Source organism: Macaca nemestrina, chromosome 19, assembly GCF_043159975.1.
Source record: "Macaca nemestrina isolate mMacNem1 chromosome 19, mMacNem.hap1, whole genome shotgun sequence".
In the NCBI taxonomy this organism is placed as follows: domain Eukaryota; kingdom Metazoa; phylum Chordata; class Mammalia; order Primates; family Cercopithecidae; genus Macaca; species Macaca nemestrina.
The window spans coordinates 49,918,064-49,935,779 of NC_092143.1; the positions used below are offsets into that span (position 1 = coordinate 49,918,064).

The 17,716-nt window shown below is 36.0% G+C and overlaps 1 protein-coding gene across 10 annotated transcripts in view; it reads right to left on the reverse strand.

The window, feature by feature from the left end:
- The window catches only part of LOC105499299 (phosphatidylinositol 3-kinase catalytic subunit type 3), a 563,324-nt gene that overhangs the window by 463,673 nt on the left and 81,935 nt on the right, over positions 1-17,716 (reverse strand). For all 10 annotated transcript variants that reach the window (XR_011616915.1, XR_011616923.1, XR_011616919.1 and 7 more), the window contains 5 exons: positions 16,577-16,705; positions 15,532-15,601; positions 13,639-13,703; positions 10,624-10,708; positions 4,173-4,247 (listed from right to left, as the gene is read on the reverse strand). Coding sequence is in view for 1 of the 10 variants with exons in the window: in XM_011771834.3 (XP_011770136.1) it covers positions 4,173-4,247; positions 10,624-10,708; positions 13,639-13,703; positions 15,532-15,601; positions 16,577-16,705 (424 nt within the window). In the remaining 9 variants the exon portion in view is untranslated. The remainder of the gene's footprint in view (positions 1-4,172; positions 4,248-10,623; positions 10,709-13,638; positions 13,704-15,531; positions 15,602-16,576; positions 16,706-17,716) is intronic.

A 17,716-nucleotide genomic window follows, 5' to 3' on the forward strand; every position in this document is an offset into this window, starting at 1 on the left:
ACAAAAAAACTACTACTTCTCTCACAAATGGCAACTCAAGATCAGGAGAGCCATCCTTAGGACTCACAATGATCTTTTCATTTAGTACAGATAGCAGTTCCCTGTTTACGTTTGTGAAGGTTTTTCAGTCATTTACAAATGAATTTCAAATACTGATTGTATTAAAAAGTATACCATAAGCAATGAACATATTTTTAAGTTATACTGCCTCTCCCTCTTTCCTCAAACTCTCAAAAACAAAAACAAAACAATTAACCTTTCTCCAAAGAGCTGGGATAAACTCAAACTACGTTTCATTTGAATCCTGCCACAACTGATTGCCCTAAGTAAGGTTTTTAAAGCTTCTCCTAAGGACAATAACTCTGGGGGGGGGGGGGGAATCTATTATTTTTCAACCCCACATCACAGTCTAGCTTTGTAATTTCTTGTCCAAAGAATTCTATAGTAATAAGAATTCGATAGTAATGCACTAATAAAATATCACTCACCCCATATTTGTTTCAAGAAAACAGCGTTGTTATTAATCACATGACAATACACTGACTCTACACTTTTACATTTATGGTGGATACACAGCGCCCTCTGCTGCACAAGCTGAGTAAACATCAACCAAGTTCAAAGTATTCAAAAACAAAGCATGGGCCAAAAAAAGAAGTCTGGGAAATCCATAATTGCGATGAATATTTTGCATTTCAGAACATTACTCTTGTATAGATTTTGACATTCTCTATATGCAGTGAATCATTTTCTTTCACACGCCCAGAGTTCTTAGCTGGATCATTTTCTATTTAATCTATATTTACAGGGTGGAATAGTTTGTCTGGGGTAAGTCCCCCAAAAGTATCAGTGAAATGAAATCTGCATGTCTCCTTCTTCTGCTCCATCCCCCATATCAAAAAACTAGACACAGATGATACAGTGGAAGTCTGATTACAATTCAAAACCACTTTAATCTAAAGCGGAATCTTAGACTCTAAACCTGCTCGTGCTGGCAAATGAGAACAGAAAACAAAGGTATTATGTTTTGCAGAAAAACAGAAATGTGACTTGATTATCAAAAAATGCTCCATCAGCCATTGAAAGATTGGACAGTTACATAAGAGAACCCAAAGTTTTCAATTTGAAGGCATAATAAACTCAAAATATATAATGGACAAATCTTCATGATAGTTGAGGCATTTTTAAACTAACAACATTGGAATATATTTCCTGCAATGAGGCACATTCAAAATTAACTTTGAACTATACAAAGTCTATTTACAACATGTATGAAATGTAACTTAAAACCGCTTTGAAATACAGACTCTCAGTAAAAATGACTAGAGACACAAAATTTTTTAAAAATATTTTAAATTGTGAGAAGTTGAGGAATGCATTATACTTCTATTTGTCTTGACATACTCAGTCTCTCCTTATAGAATCTAATTTCATCCAAACCAAAACTAAAAATTTGAAAACATGTATCTTAGTAACAAAGATTTAAAATGCTAACTGCATAACGTAACGGGATGGAAGAATTACAGAGCAGTTAAGAAAAAATGAACCGCTGTTTTAACAGGAAAAAAAAGGTGCATCTTATTTATGCACATTTTAGGCTAAAGTTTTGATTTCTAAAAAGCCAATTTGGAGCACCCTCTAGTGGAAAACTGTTAACAAAAGCTTAAAGCTTCTGTTTCTACGATTTCATTCAATTTCCATTAAACAAGACTGAGACCTGGGCCAAAAAAGTATATTACGTAGACTCTTCCTTCTGGTTTTACTCTTAAATACCCCCATTAAAACACGCACACGCACACACACAAATACACATACATGAGGGCACTTTTCAAAGTCCAAGAGAAAAAGTTTTACACTGTTCATCAATTTCCAAAAAAAAAAAAAAAAAAAAAGAATTTTTTAATATAATATTACAATGTAATATTACTTTTTATATTAAAGAATTTCATTGTAGTTGTAAATGATTACAATCTAGAAACAAATGGAATCATTTCTGCTGCTTAACTCTTGTGGTTAAAAGATTCCACCAATAAAAAGAGCTAGTGAAAATAACACATGAAACTTTCAAATTACAGCTCTCTCCAAACACACCATGATGTTTACTTATAAATATCCTCTGCTAAATTAGCAAATCAGCCAAGAATCTCCATGAAAATCAGATTATATTCTTTTGGTCTTGTTTATTAAGGAGACTGACTGGCTTTGACACAGACACGACATGACACATGCAAGTTCGATCAGATGATTTTCCATATGTAATAATTAAAAACTGAATATATGACATTCCAAATTACATAAATAGGGTCATTATATTAATAATTAGACTATTCTTGATGTATTATGTTAAATTATTATCACAATTTGGAGAAATACAAATAAAACAGAAAATGTTTTGAGAGACCAATTTAAAGAGTAACATAAACATCTGTTTTCTGCAGAAGGCTGAAGAAACTTGAATTATTTAGGCCAGAAAATAAAAAGGATCATGGAAGAACACAAGTATTTATTCATCATTAATTCAACACTGACTTATTGAACACCTTAGCTAGGTGTTGTTCAAGGTCCGGAGGCATGGGGTAACCCCAACGGACAAAGGTTCCTGCTCTCATGGAACTTGCATCCTGAATGGGAGAAGACAATGATAAGAACTCAACAAGCTCTAGGAGAGCAAGGATTTCTGTCTGATCTGTTAACTTTGGTATTCCCAGCATCTACTAGGTGTTCAATAAATAGGTGTTGAATTAAACAAAAAAGGTAACTTCAGTTAGTGATAAGTGCTATAAACAAAACAGTAATAAGTAGAGAGCATTGGAGGAAGAGGCAGATATGTTATTACAGATCAAAGAGTTAGAAAGGGCTTCTCTAAAGTTATGCCATTAGAATTTCAACTTAAGTCAGCCCAGCAAAGATCTGAATAAAGAACTTTCCAGAAAGAGAAAATAACAAAGGCTCTTGTCTGAGGCAGGAGTGGTTTGACATTCAGACAAAAGCCTGCCTGGACAAGCCACAAGGCCCCAGTAAAGAGTTCAGATTTCACTCAAATTGTTTAGGCAACATGTATTGGTTGCTTCAAGTGGGGTGAAAGTAGTAAAAATGAAGAGACAGTAGGTAACTTCATGATCTATTTTGGAGTTGAGGAGTAGATAAGATTTGTTAATAGGTTCAGTATATGAGATGAGGCCAAAAGACATATTAAGAATGACTTTGAGGTCTAGAGCTTGAACAACTGTGTAGGTGATGTTGCTATCTATTGAAACGGGAAAATGAGGTGAGAAGCAGGTTTTAGGTAGGTAGTAGAGGAAAGGATAAACTTTTACAACTGGCCATATATAATGACAATTTCAAGTAAGCAGTTCGATATTTCAATTTGAAGGTAATGAAACGGACTGAGGTAAAAAGCTGTAAGTTTGGAAGCTGTCAGCATAAAGATAAACACATAGGGCTAAAGAGTTGTCAGGACAAAGGGCGCTGAGAATGATTATCCCACAGAACCCCAAGGGGAAAAGCAAATAATTAAAGGTAGATATTAAAGTGAATTAAGCACACTTTGTAAGAGAAAGGACATTTTAACAATCTAACTAGAGCTATACAGTAAGAGACTGAGCTGCTTGTATCCATTATGGGCTTTCCATAAAAAGAGGCATTTCCAGTACAGCAGTGTGTGCAAAACGACCATCTGTAGGATTATTACTAAAGCAATACTTACAAGGGAAAGGACTATCCCTCTTCCAAGGTAACATTTAAAGGAATTTTTAAGACTCTCTGATTTATCTTCACTTATGTATCTTTTTTTTTTTTTTTTTTTTTCCAGATGGAGTTTTGCTCTTGTTGCCCAGGCTGGAGTGCAATGGTACGACCTCAGCTCACTGCAACCTCCGCCTTCCAGGTTCAAGCAATTCTCCTGTCCTAGCCTCCAGAGTAGCTGGGATTACAGGCATGTGCAGCACGCCCGGATAATTTTATATGTTTAGTAGAGACGGGGTTTCTCAATGTTGGTCAGGCTGGTCTCGAACTCCCAACCTCAGGTGATCTGCCCACCTTGGCCTCACAAAGTGCTGGGATTACAGGCGTAAGCCACTGCGCCCAGCCACAATTTATCTTGTTAGTAAATAGATTCAGGGGTAAAAACCATGGGCAAATACAATGTATGTCTACTGGTAGCCATTAATTGTTACCTGTTTTTGTTAGCAAAAGGTTATCCAAGTGCCTGTCTCCAACTCCAAGTATATACGTGATCACGCAATATCCAGCTGCAATAACAGTTAAAAAAATGTGAAAACAAATGCAAACCAGGTTATACATTCTACTGAATATAAAAGCAGTTTGTGCAACTTTATTATCAATTGTTTTCTAATGTCTCTGGTTTCTCACCTAAATTCTCAAATATGCAATCTTTAACTCTATGTCTGTCACTTGAAACTCAAAGTACTATTTAAAACAGAAAATCTTGCAGAATTCTGTGAAATTACAAAAGTCACTTGCATCAAAACTTAAGTTAGGTTAAGGAGACCTTAATTATAACATGGGCCTAGCAATTCTAATATCAAATTGGACACAGTTAAAGATGACATCAAAAAAGAAGTATCTACAGAAATACACATAATAAAGTCAACTGTCAATTATCTCATAACTCATAACCATGTTATCTATAAGATAACATAAGTAAATGCAGGGTTAAATTTTTTTTAAGTCTGTGGAAAAATAATCTTGACATGGAAGCAGATGGAAAACCAAATGCATTCATTTGAGTGGTAAAGACATTTATGAAGTTCACGCAATAATCTTCTAAAGCATTAAGAAAAATTATATGATCAAGACTAAAGGCAGAGGCATTGGCTCTAGCTGTATTCTGTTTTCTTTTTCTTCTAAAAAAAAGTCTGAAAATTTAGCATTTATTGAAACTACTTACACAGAATTTAGCAAATAGCACCTTTTTGGAGGTTTTTTTTTTTTTTTACTATGTTTATTTCTACCATTAATAACCTGACAATAAATACAACTTGTACACATATAAAATTATAGCAATATTTACCAAAACCTGTTTATTTCAGCCCATGTGTAAAAACAAGATGGGACGACCTGTTAATGAACTTACAACCTTGCTCAAATTCAGTAAATAATACGGTTCATTTAACTCAGGTTCTGAAGGCCATTCCAGAAGTCCAAAAGCAACTTAAGCAATGTATCATCATTGGAAAAATAGTATTAATAACAATCACAGTTACAATGTACTGAAGGCTAGGCTCTTAGCTAGGCATATCATATTCATCATTTCTAACCCTTTTAATGATGCCAGTTAAGTATGATAACCATCCTTCAAATGAAAAACTTCAGGCTCCAAGAATTAATGGTATTGTCCAAAGTCACTGGGCTGGAATTTGTGTCCAATGAAATGTAAGCAAATGTAGATGCACGGAGAGCAGTTTTAAGCAAAGGGCTGACTCAGTTAGGAGGTTAGCCCTTCAGGCCTTTCCTCCTTCCTGTCTAGATTGCAACATCATGCCTGTAGTTGCAGCAGTTATTTGAGACCGTAAGGAAAAGGGCAAGAGAATCACAGAGCCTTCACCTTGCCCTAACCACCTTAAATAGTTGGAACAACAGCAACCTCTTACAACTAGTTTTGTCACAAAAGAGAAAATAAACTCTTATGATTAAGTCACTATATGTACATTATGTTAACTGCAGCGGAATGCAATGATAACATTTAGTGGTCCACTGAGGAGGACTTAAAGGGTATCTAGATGAAGGGAGAAAAAACTACGGCTTGTTGACCAAATCTGGCTCCCTTCAGTTTTTGTAAAGTTTATTTGAACACAGTCTTACTCATTCATTTACATACTGGCTTGAGCATTACAATGGCAGGGTTGAACAGTCACACAGATCATCTGACTTGAAAAGCCTAAGGGCGCAGTGGCTCAAGCCTGTAATCCCAGCACTTTGGGAGGCCGAGACGGGCGGATCACGAGGTCAATTGATCGAGACCATCCTGGCTAACCCAGTGAAACCCCGTCTCTACTAAAAAATACAAAAAACTAGCCGGGCGAGGTGGCGGGCGCCTGTAGTCCCAGCTACTCGGGAGGCTGAGGCAGGAGAATGGCGTAAACCCGGGAGGCGGAGCTTGCAGTGAGCTGAGATCCGGCCACTGCACTCCAGCCTGGGTGACAGAGCGAGACTCCATCTCAAAAAAAAAAAAAAAAAAAAAAAAAAAAAAAACAGAAAAGCCTAAAATACTACCTGCAAAGCTTTGGGGAAAAGTCTTACTGACCCTTGATCTAGAGCATTGCTACACGAAATGTGATCCCACAGACTGGCAGTATCACTATCACCCGAAAGCTTATTAAATATGTAAACTCTTCAACCTTACCTCAGTCCTACTGAATCAGAATTTCTAGTGGCAGCAGCCACAATTCCACTGTAACAAGCTTTCAAAAATTACTATGCACACCAAAGGTTGAGAAGTCTTCTCTAAACTCGAGTGTATTAATGAACATAAGAATCACCTGAAAATCCTGTTAGAACGCAGATTCTGATCACAGAATCAGGGCAAGGCCCAAGATTCTGTAATACAAACAAGTTCCCAGGTAAACCCAATACTGTGGGTCCACATATCACACTTTAAGTAGCACTGCTCTAAAACTGCCACAATACATACAACTTCAAAACTGACTAAAGACTCCCCATTGAAAAATAACTAAGTGACTTACTGAGGGATATTAAATTAGATATCCCTAAAGAGAAACTCAGTAGAGTACCCTGAGAACACACGAGAACTTAGTACACTTAGGTTCTCTAATATGTGATTCTTAGAAATCTAGCTGCTACTCAAGGGTACTAAACTACTGATAACGTGCATATGAAGACAAGAGAAACTCCTGCAATTTTCAAAAATAACATCACTGTACATCAGTGCAGCTGAGTTGTTCAATCCAGACCTACTCACTATTCTCATTTTTTTTTTAAATTATAAAGTACAATTGGTTTTTGTCACTAATTAAGTTGTTTAGCTATCTCTACAGAATACTGATTCACCCGTGTTGCAACAGTTAATTCTGACCTAAAATTTTCATGTAACTAGATATACATGAATTATGCTTAATTCTAATTATAAAGCAAAATATTTATATAAACGACTCATCATCAAATTTGTTTGAGAGTGATATTTCATTGTTACATGGAAATGGAAAATGAATAAGGGTCTTTTGCCCTGCCTCATTGGGTTATGGTCATAAATATGTTGGATGGTCATTCTGATAAATATGTTTAGTCAAGTGAAATATATGTATCGACATAGGGTCATATTTAATAGTAAAGATGAAAATTTAGAGTGCTTCAATAGTTTAAAGTGTCAATACTCAGCAGAGCACTTCAAACAAGGCTACATCCTGAAAAACAACAACAAAACATTTGAGGTAAGAATGGGACAATCCTCAGAAATGTTGAAGAGATAATTAATACTCAGAATGATTTGGGCTGGGCGCCGTGGCTCACGCCTGTAATCCCAGCACTTTGGGAGGCCGAGGAGGGCGGATCACAAAGTCAGATGGAGACCATCCTGGCTAACAGGGTAAAACCCCGTCTCTACTAAAAAAAAAATACAAAAAATTAGCCAGGCATGGTGGTGGGCACCTGTAGTCCCAGCTACTTGGGAGGCTGTGGCAGGAGAATGGCATGAACCCAGGAGGTGGAGTGAGCCGAGATCGCGCCACTGCACTTCAGCCTGGGCGAGAGAGTGAGACTCCATCTCAAAAAAAAAAAAGAAAATACTCAGAATGATTTAAGATGACCTGAAATAAATTTGCTAGAAAATTTTTAGGGAAAATTATTCTTTATACAATAATGGAAACACTATTTCTGTCTAAGAAAATCTTGTTAAAACAATATTGTTAGTTTTTTTACTCCATGTGAGATGCAAAACATCTTGAAATTGTTTTTATAAAAAAAACTTTGACTTAAAGAAAATTATAAAGACAAATAAACCACCGATCCTATTTCCCTTTACTTAGTAAAGATATGTGTGTATGTGAGAATAAACAGTATTCCCACATTTAGCTGCATGATACAGACTTTAATCTGGAAAAGATGTCACCAAAACTATTATCAATTGTTTTTTCTTACACCCTGCAAAAACCTTAAAACATTATTTTCTAAAATGGAAGTTACACACAGATTATTTTGTCATACAGGAAGCCATATAGGAAACAGAAGGCTATTCTAGATGAAGAGAAGAGCTGCCATCAAATCAGTTATTGAGGGATGAACACAGGTGAAATGTTGGGAAAAAAGGGAGAAATAAGATGTAATGTGAATTTAACTGTCCAATAGGTAAGATAATTTAAATTGCTATTCTTTCCCCATGAAAAAGTCAGTCATATTTTCATTAGCTCTTGGGGAAAAAATGGACCATTACACAAAAGACACAATGGTATGACATTAAGCACGTACCTGTAACATACCATTCTGATAATTTTACTAAATGAGCAGAATTTTCAAATTTTAGTCAATATTGACAGGGCAAGTGTATGTGCATGTAGTTTGTGTGGAAAAAGTATTTCTTTATTAAACAGATTTATGACTTTAAAAGGTTTACAATAACTATGCTACAAGTAAAAACATAAAAGATAATTATCTGGGGGTATGTAAAACACCTCATGTAAAAAGGTACTAAGGGAAATGGCCACAAATTCTGTGACATCCTTTTCATCCAGAGCTTGGATCTATATATATTCTGTCCCCTCACATCCAGGAAGGCTCTAGGACTGCTCTGAACAACAGAATATAACACAAGTGATATAGTACCAACTTCCCAGCCCCAGCCTTCAGAAACCAGTATTTTCCATTTCCTGTCTGTCTGAATATTTGCTCTTGGAACCCAGCTCTGAGAGGCCCAAGCCAGGGACAGGTCATGTGTAGGTGATTCACTATAAGCCTAGCTAAGACAGTATAATCTGCCAATCGTGTGAGTGATCCATCTTGGATGTTCAGCCTAGTTGAGCCTTTAGATGATATGTAATTTTTTAGATCACAGAAAACATAGACTTGAAACTCTGAGAAAAACAAAACAGAAAAGGGGCATTCAAAAGAAAGAAGGAAAACAAGAAAGGAGGGAGGGAAGAGAGAGAGAAATACAGAGTAAGAGGACAAGGAGAAACATTTTCTCTCAAAACCTTCAGTGATTTTAAGTCTTTAAATACTGCATGTAATCATGTTTATGAGCAAATTCAGTTACATGTAATACACATTTATATTCCTACAGTAAATACAAGAATTAAAACTATTAAGGGTTGTAACATATACAAACACAATTTTATTTCCATATTCTCAAACTTCATTTTCTTTCTGTTTTTCAGACAAAAATGTATCATCAACAATAAATTTCAGAATAAGCTCCAAAATAATTTGGAAGGTGACTTCACAGGGGTGTTGTGAAAAACACAAAAATACTATGTATAGGAAAGCAACTTTTAAACTAGAAAACAACATGCAAGTTTAAATACAGTCTTAACAATTAACTAGAAAGCCCTCTTCTTGCTCTCCCAGCTTAAGTATAGGCAAAAATATGGACATAAGCATAAATATAGCACTTATATAAGTTATAACATATCATATACCCTATGCCATTCACGGCTCAACTCTAGTGCCAATTCCTTTATCAATCCTCCCTTAAACAATCTAATTATAAAAAACATCTAAATAAAAAAATAAACACACTGGGGATAGTGGCTCACGCCTGCAATCTCTGTACTTTGGGAGGCCAAAACAGGTGATCGTTTGAGCCCAGGAGTTTGAGACCGGTCTGGGCAACATGCCAAAACCCTGTCTCTAGAAAAATGCAAAAAAAATCAGCCAGGTGTGGTGGTGCACACCTCCTACAGTCCCAGGTACTCGGCAGGCTGAGGTGGAAGAATCACCTGAGCCTGGGAGGTCCAGGCTGCTGTGAGCTGTGATTGCACCACTGCACTTTAGCCAGCCTGGGTGACAAGAATGTGACCTTGTATCCAGGAAAAAAAGCAAAAGAAAGAAAGAAAAAGAAAAGAAAAGAAAAAACAAAAGAAAATGAAAAAAAAAAAAAAAACTCCTCTAGAATATAAGCTTCATGAAGTTAGGCATAAACGCCTGAAGAATAAAAATTAATCCCTATGTCACTTACTATATATTTCTAGGAAATACTACTACTGCTTACTTATTTCTAGGAATGGACCATAAGAACTGACTCTAAAATACCATGAGGGCACCCTCTTAATGAAGCACCATTATCTTAGCTCTTAAACTTTATCTAAAGCACAATTATTTCTGATTGAGACTTTTCCCATGGTCTACTTAGTTTCTGTTATTCAAAAATGGAGAAAATCTAATGGAAAATTAACAGCTTCCAGGAAGAGACAAATTGCAATTATAAAATAGTTCAGTGATTGCAAAGATATATCCCTGAAGACTAAATACAATTTACATCTTGTTACTACTATTATGTCAAAGCATTAATGACTACTTTAATCAACATTTATCTTTTACTCTTCCTACAGAGCATTTAAATATTAACATGTTCTAAATGTTTATGATTATGGCAGTATCAGGATGGCCTGCTCTTCTTTATTTGATCAATGGAAAGTAACAGCCTGAAACACTTACCACAGCTTTTAACGTAAGTGTCCATGACCTCAGCACTAATCCCATTTGGCCCATTCTCACTTGGTGCATATTTTCTAAAAAAGTTCTGAAAAGACAAACAAACAAATTAGGTGTTTTGAAACTATAAACAATGACCAACAAGTGTCTAGTATAAAACTTAATCAAAATACAGTATGAGAAACGCTGACTGAACAAAAGAATTGTAAGAGTACAATAAATACACTAGAGTTTCCACTAGGGGAAACTGTGTATAATGCACCCCTCCCCCGCTCAACCCCAGATTACCAATTGCACCTATTCTTTTACATTTAGAGGCAAAAAACAAACAAACAAACAAAAAAACACCACAGACCATATTATCTGAAAATACAATTAACGTACTATTAGAAAATGAGTTTATCCTGGCCAGAGGCGGTGGCTCACACCTGTAATCCCAGCACTTTGGGAGGCCAAGGCGGGCAGATCACAAGGTCGAGAGATTGAGACCATCCTGGCCAACAGGGTGAAACCCAGTCTCTACTAATAATAAAAAAATCAGCGTGGTGGCGGGCACCTGTAGTCTAAGCTACTCGAGAGGCTGAGGCAGGAGAACTGCTTGAACCCGGGAGGTACAGGTTGCAGTGAGCCGAGATCGTGCCACTGCACTCCAGTAAGGAAACAGAGCGAGACTCAAAAAAAAAAAAAAAAAGTTTATCCTATGTTTTCACCTACTTTGAATACCCTGTATTCTGACAAAGGATTTGCATCTGGAATATATTTTAAAAATTCCTATAAACCTATACAAAAAATATAAACAACACAACAGGAACATGGGCCATAGGAAGATGCGAACATGCACTTCACAGAAGAAACAAATGGCCTATACATAAATTTTCATATGTTCAACCTTACACATAATCAGGAAAATGCAAACAAACCAAAATGAGATACGAAGAATTTGAAGTTTGGCAACACTACGATTTTCGCGAAGATGTGTAGCAAGGAGAAACAAGAAGTGTTACAGTTTCAGAAAACAACTTTTAATTACTGAAAAACAACTTCTAATTATCAAGTAAAGCCGAATGTGATCTATGATCCAGGTAAATGACTTACACAGATCAGATGTGCAGCCAAGAGTCAGTATACAAACTGTCACCGTTTTCATTTTATAAAATCATAATTACACAAAACAACATAAGTAATCAAAAACTTTATGAAACAACGTTGGCAATTAGGACCCGTGCTAAAAACTTTAAGTACACTTCATGTCCTCTTCAGAACAATCCTAGAGTAATATGGGTTATTACGGAAATGTTACAGATGCAAAAACTGTGTCTTGAGGGGTATGTTAAAGGGGTCCCCAGGACCACTGACAGGTTTGACTTGCTAGAAGGTCTTACAGACTAAACATGTAGCTGTATCACGACTAAGATTTGTTACAGAGAAAGGATACACAGTAGAATCAACATGGAAAACACACACAGAAAAAATCTGGAGAAATTCATACACAGGCATCCTAGCCCTCTCTGTCCTGTGAAGAGACACAGTGAGCTTCTTTTCCAATAGCCAAAAAGAAAAATTAAAAAGCAGTAACATTAGTGCAATGTTTCTGATAAGGGAAGCCCATTAGACTTAGAACCCAAGGTTTTAACGGGAACTGGTCACCCAGGCAACCTCTGTCAAGCAACTATAAAGTTCCAGGGTTGTTTAGTATAAAGCATATTATTTGAACAATCTAGGCACAGTGAACCACCCTTATCGATTAGGAAGCAAAGGGAACATGCTGAAAGCCAGTGACCAAACTCCTGGCAAGCAGGCCTTTCTAAAGATAGCAACCTTAGGGCTACCATGTTAACTCTTCTCTGCAGAGAGAGTGAACCAGTTCACTCAAGGTTACAGAGCTGGAAAGTAACATGGGTGGAATTCAGTCCCAGGCAGTTTGATGTCATAAGCCTGAGCTTTTAACCACTGCATATGACTGTACCCCAAATCAAAGAACAGAATAAGCACTTGCTTTGCAAAAGAATCAGAGTAATACTTTTCTACAAATCTGACTCCCATACTGAATAAATGGAATAATTAAATAGGGAAAGGCAAAAACACGCTGTATCAAACATCTTCTAGCAAGCCCTTCTATGTTGTTTCTTTCATCTTGGGTGTATCAATTTTTGTTTTAATTACACGCCTTTTTTTTACATAGGGAAGCAGGAAAATTATATTAAAAAAAAAAACAAAAATAAACCATTAAGATGTTACAAGAACTAATCCATGTATTTAAACGGTAAAAAAAAAAAAAAAAATCCAAACATATTCATTACTTTGTCACAGGAACCACTGACCTTTTCTCATATTTAAAGGGGAGCAACAGGTTGCAGGGAGAGGACAGGGGTCTTAAATAATTGTACAAAGGACAGATGAGCAACAATATCATTGTGGTAGTGTTCTGAGTAACAAAAACTGGAAATAAAGTGCTCATCAATTAATATCAAATAAATTACAATGTTTCCAGTCTTTGGAATATAATGCAAGTACAAACATTAACAAATTTTAATTTGTTCACCAATTAACTCTGGTTTTTTTTTTTGTTTTTTTTTTGACACAGAGTCTCACTCTATCACCCAAGCTGGAGTGCAATGATGTGATCTCAGCTCACTGCAGCCTCCACCTCCCCGGTTCAAGCAATTCTCCTGGCTCAGCCTCCCAAGTAGCTGGGACTACAGGTGTGTGCCACTGTGCCCAGCTGATTTTTGTGAGTTTAGTAGAGACGGGGTTTCACCATGTTGGTCAGGCTGTGTTCACCAATTAATGCCTGATCCCTTGACACACATGCATTGTTCAAGGAATTCAGTATCTGCAGGTAACAAATGGAAGAATCTTCAACTGCAAACATGCTTACTTCTGAATAAAGGAAGAAAAAAACTTGAAGAAAGAAAAATGATAAAAGGAGACTTTCATTTTTAACTCTATGTTATAAAGACTGAATTTTTTATGACAAGAATATATTCACGAATTGCATAATCTTTATTGATACCATACCTGAATGCTTCCCTCTGTATCAAGAACTTCAGCCACAGGAACTGACTGGATAAACTGCATGAAGCCTACACAGAAACGTATGCAATGCATTAAGCATAGCTACTGGTTAAGAAAGAAAAATAAAGGTTCTGCTAAGAATAATCTTCATCTGTGAATAAATGCATTCCATATCTGAACAACTTAAAAAGATCTATGTACACTATATTAAGTTTGTACTTGCATTTATGTCATATGACCTATAAGAAAACATTAAAAAAAAATTAAGCTGATTTAGTCTGTATGTTTCTCTAGGCTGATTTCTATTATAAAACATGAGGAATGAAAACTAATAGTAAGCTTCTTAAATCTAGCATCAAAAATTTCTTCTTTCTATAGATTTACAACATATACCAATTAAAATATTCCAAATTTAAAATCACCATAAGAAATCTAGAATTGTGGATGACAATCACCTAATTCTAAAAGCTGCATGTAAAACTGTATGTAATGGCTCCTTTTGTCTAATATTCCATCTTCTGTCATTTCCTGGTAATGACAGATGTGTAAATCCCTTAAACTACCAAAAAAAACCAAAAGGGAAAGGGGACAGACAGTATGTGGGAGAAGGAGAAAAAGTCAGTCTGATAAATCTGAAGACAAAAGAAGCATAAAACAATGGATATATTTAAAAAATAAAAGCTGGATAAAGAAAACAATATTTCAGGATCATAAACTATCATGATCTGGTTCTGGTAAGCCTACAGGACAATAATTTGCATGCAAATTAGGAGAGTCTATACCCCTGTAGAGTAAGAAATATCTCATTTATTCTTGCATCATAAATACAGAATAGTTGGCACAAATTCACTTAACAGGTATTTATTGTTTCTTGACCATGTCGGAAGAAATTTGCCAAGTAAGTAAAAATAGATGCTTGACGCTGCCTACATGGATCTTAAAGCTTACAAGCTTCACTGGGGTAAATACTATGAATAAAGGGTACTATGAAAGGAAGTAGTGTAAGGACACCTAACTTACAGTAGGGATCGAAGGACATCTGACATTTGAGCCATGTTTTCAAGGATAATAAAGTTAGCAGGCCATGGAGACAAGAATGTTCGAGACAATGATCACAGTGTATGTGAAGGCCTTAGAGCACAATGCATTAGATAAAACAGAAGGTAGCCAGTATGGCTAAAGCCCAGGATGCAGGGGAAGGGTGGTAAAAAGAAGAGGCTTGAAAGATAGATACAGGGTGTGTCACACTATGCAAGCACTTAGAAGCTAGGTAAAGGTTTTTGGGGTCTTTGTCCCAAGAGAAAATGAAAGCTAATAAATGATTTTTTGCAGGATCGTAAAGATGCACATTTGTACTTTTTAAAAGATCATTCTGAGAAGAAACTGAGAAGAGTAATTAAGGCATCAAAAAGATTTGGGAGTGGCCAGCGGAAGGATAGGAAACCTAAAGCATATATTTTGTTTCTCAGTAACTACTAGTATAAAGTAGGAAGGGTAGCAAGACTATGGAATTTACAGTAAGCATTAGGCAAGCATTCCTAGGGAATCTTCTACCAAACTTCCCAAGATTATTCATCTCCAAAAGACTCAGATGGTTTGTGAATGTGGATGTGTGTGTGTGTGTGTGTGTGTGTGTGTGTGTGTCTACAGGATTGTCAGGAATGTCTGAAATTTCCTGTTTCTCAGTAACTACATTAACCAGTAGTTAAATTAACCAGTAGTTACTGAGAAACAGGAAAGAAGGAAAGACAGAAGGGAGGCAGGCAGGAAGGTCCAACTTGTCTTCAGTGTTACAAGTGGAAATTATTTGTATCTCTAACATACTTAAAAATTTTCAATTTGAAAAAGTACACACAATGTACACTAAAGTAAAATAATGATGTAAAATAAACTTACCATGTTTTGTACTGGTGGCTAACACCTTATAAGGTGTCAATTTCAAGTCCAGATTTTCTTTCCGTAACAGCTTTTAATCAAAAGGTAAAATATATTAACCAAATGTACAGACTGTTAAAAGACACTTTTGTGGGCAAATAGTATAGCAGTTTTATATAATACAGATTTAGGAAATTAACCTAAATTAAGTTTAAATTAGTTAATTTAGGCCCGGCACAGTAGCTCACGCCTGTAATCCCAGCACTTTGGGAGGCTAAGGCAGGTGGATCACCTGAGGTCAGGAGTTCAAGACCAGCCTGGTCAACATGGTGAAACTCCGTCTCTACTAAAAAATACAAAAAAAATAGCTGGGTGTGGTAGCGTATGCCTGTAGTCCTAGCTACTGAGGAGGCTGAGGCAGGAGAATTGCTTGAACCCAGGGGGCGGAGGTTGCAGTGAGCCAAGATCACACCACTTCATTCTAGCCTGGGCAAAAAGCGAAACTCCATCTCAAAAAAAAAAAAAAAAAAAAAAAAAAAATTAGTTAATTTAACTTTGATCATCAAAATTAAATTTATTAAGGACTCAGATGATGATATGCCAAATTTTTCATCTACTCTAAATCTCTGTTAGCAGTTTTCAATGAACAATAGGGTTGTTCCTATCACTTCCTGCAGTCCTTTCTGGCCACAGAGTACTTCAGAGCTCAGTAAAAGGGAAATAGGGCAAACACGTACTTTTTAATGCCAGGGATTAAAAAGATTAAAAAAAAAAAAAAGATTTAATAGACTAAGAGGAAGGAAACTACTAAATCCCATATTTAGAGAACTTAATTTGGAAAAAAAAATTAATGGAACATATGCAGTTCCACTTTACACTCAACACAAAAGCCATTCTGAAGTGTATAAAAGCAACTAAATTTTTTCAAGGTCAGGAGAGACTGTTGAGCTTTCTAGGATCGTACCTGAACGTTACAAATACTTCTGTTTCATAAACAGCAAATGTACTAAGCCACAGTCTTCCAAAATGAAAAAAATGTTCCCCACCAACATAAGGTCATGTTCACCTTGTCCATGAGTGAAATGATTTGAAGAATAAGTTGATCTTGACGTAAATCATCTCCATGCTTAAATATAACTGGATATTTGCCTCCATCTTCTGTCTTAAAAAACAACTGTGCAGGCATAAGGGCACTCTGGAAAATAAAAATATTGATTTCAAATTTGGCCATGAATTAATGCATATAGGTGTATTATACATACAAGAAAATGTTGATATATAAGATAAATACACAGGTAAACAAGACCTAAAAAACAAGTTGGGTTTTCAATGAGATACATTAGGGTATCTTGGAAAGAACAGTGAACTAGCTAATTGTCAGAAGACTACATGATAGAAGGCGCACAAGCTCTGCAATCAGTCATGTGGTTAGAACACTGCAAGCTCTGCCACGTACTCGCTGAACAGTCCTGTGCATATTCTTTGTTTCCTCATTTGTAAAATAAAGATACCATCTCGTCTGCAGAGTTGCTAAGGCAATCAGAAACTGTACAGGTCTGGCATCATGCCTAATACAGAGATGACATTCTATATATACCTATCACCATTTTCTATTTTTAGAGGTATACTGAAATAAATAAGGTGAAACAGTATAGCATAACAACGTACCAGATGTAAAGTCAAGAGCCCTGGTTTTTAATGGCAAGTATACCACAGGTTGAGTATTCCATAACAGAAATGCTTGCAAAAGTTTGGGATTTTGGACTTCCCTGGATTTTGGAATATTTGCATATACATAAATAAAATATTTTACGGATGTGACCCAAGTTTAAATTTGAAATTCAATTACGTTTCACATACACCCTGAACACATAGACTGAAAGTAATTTTACACAATATTTTTAGTAATTTTGTGCTTGAAACAAAGTTCTGACCGTGTTTTGACTGTAATGTATGACATAAAGTCAGCTGGAGGATTCTCCACTTGTGGCATCATGTCAGCACTCAAAAAGTTTCAGATTTTGGAGAATTTTAGATTTTGGATTTTTGGATTAGAGATGCTCAATCTGTACTAGTTGTGCAGCTTTAAGACTCAAATTCCTCATTTATAAAATGAGAAGAGGTCTCAAATACTTGTATCTTTTATTCTGGAATAATTTTACGTTTTCCCCAGAGTCCTTCCCTTAATTATATGTAGGTCTAAATT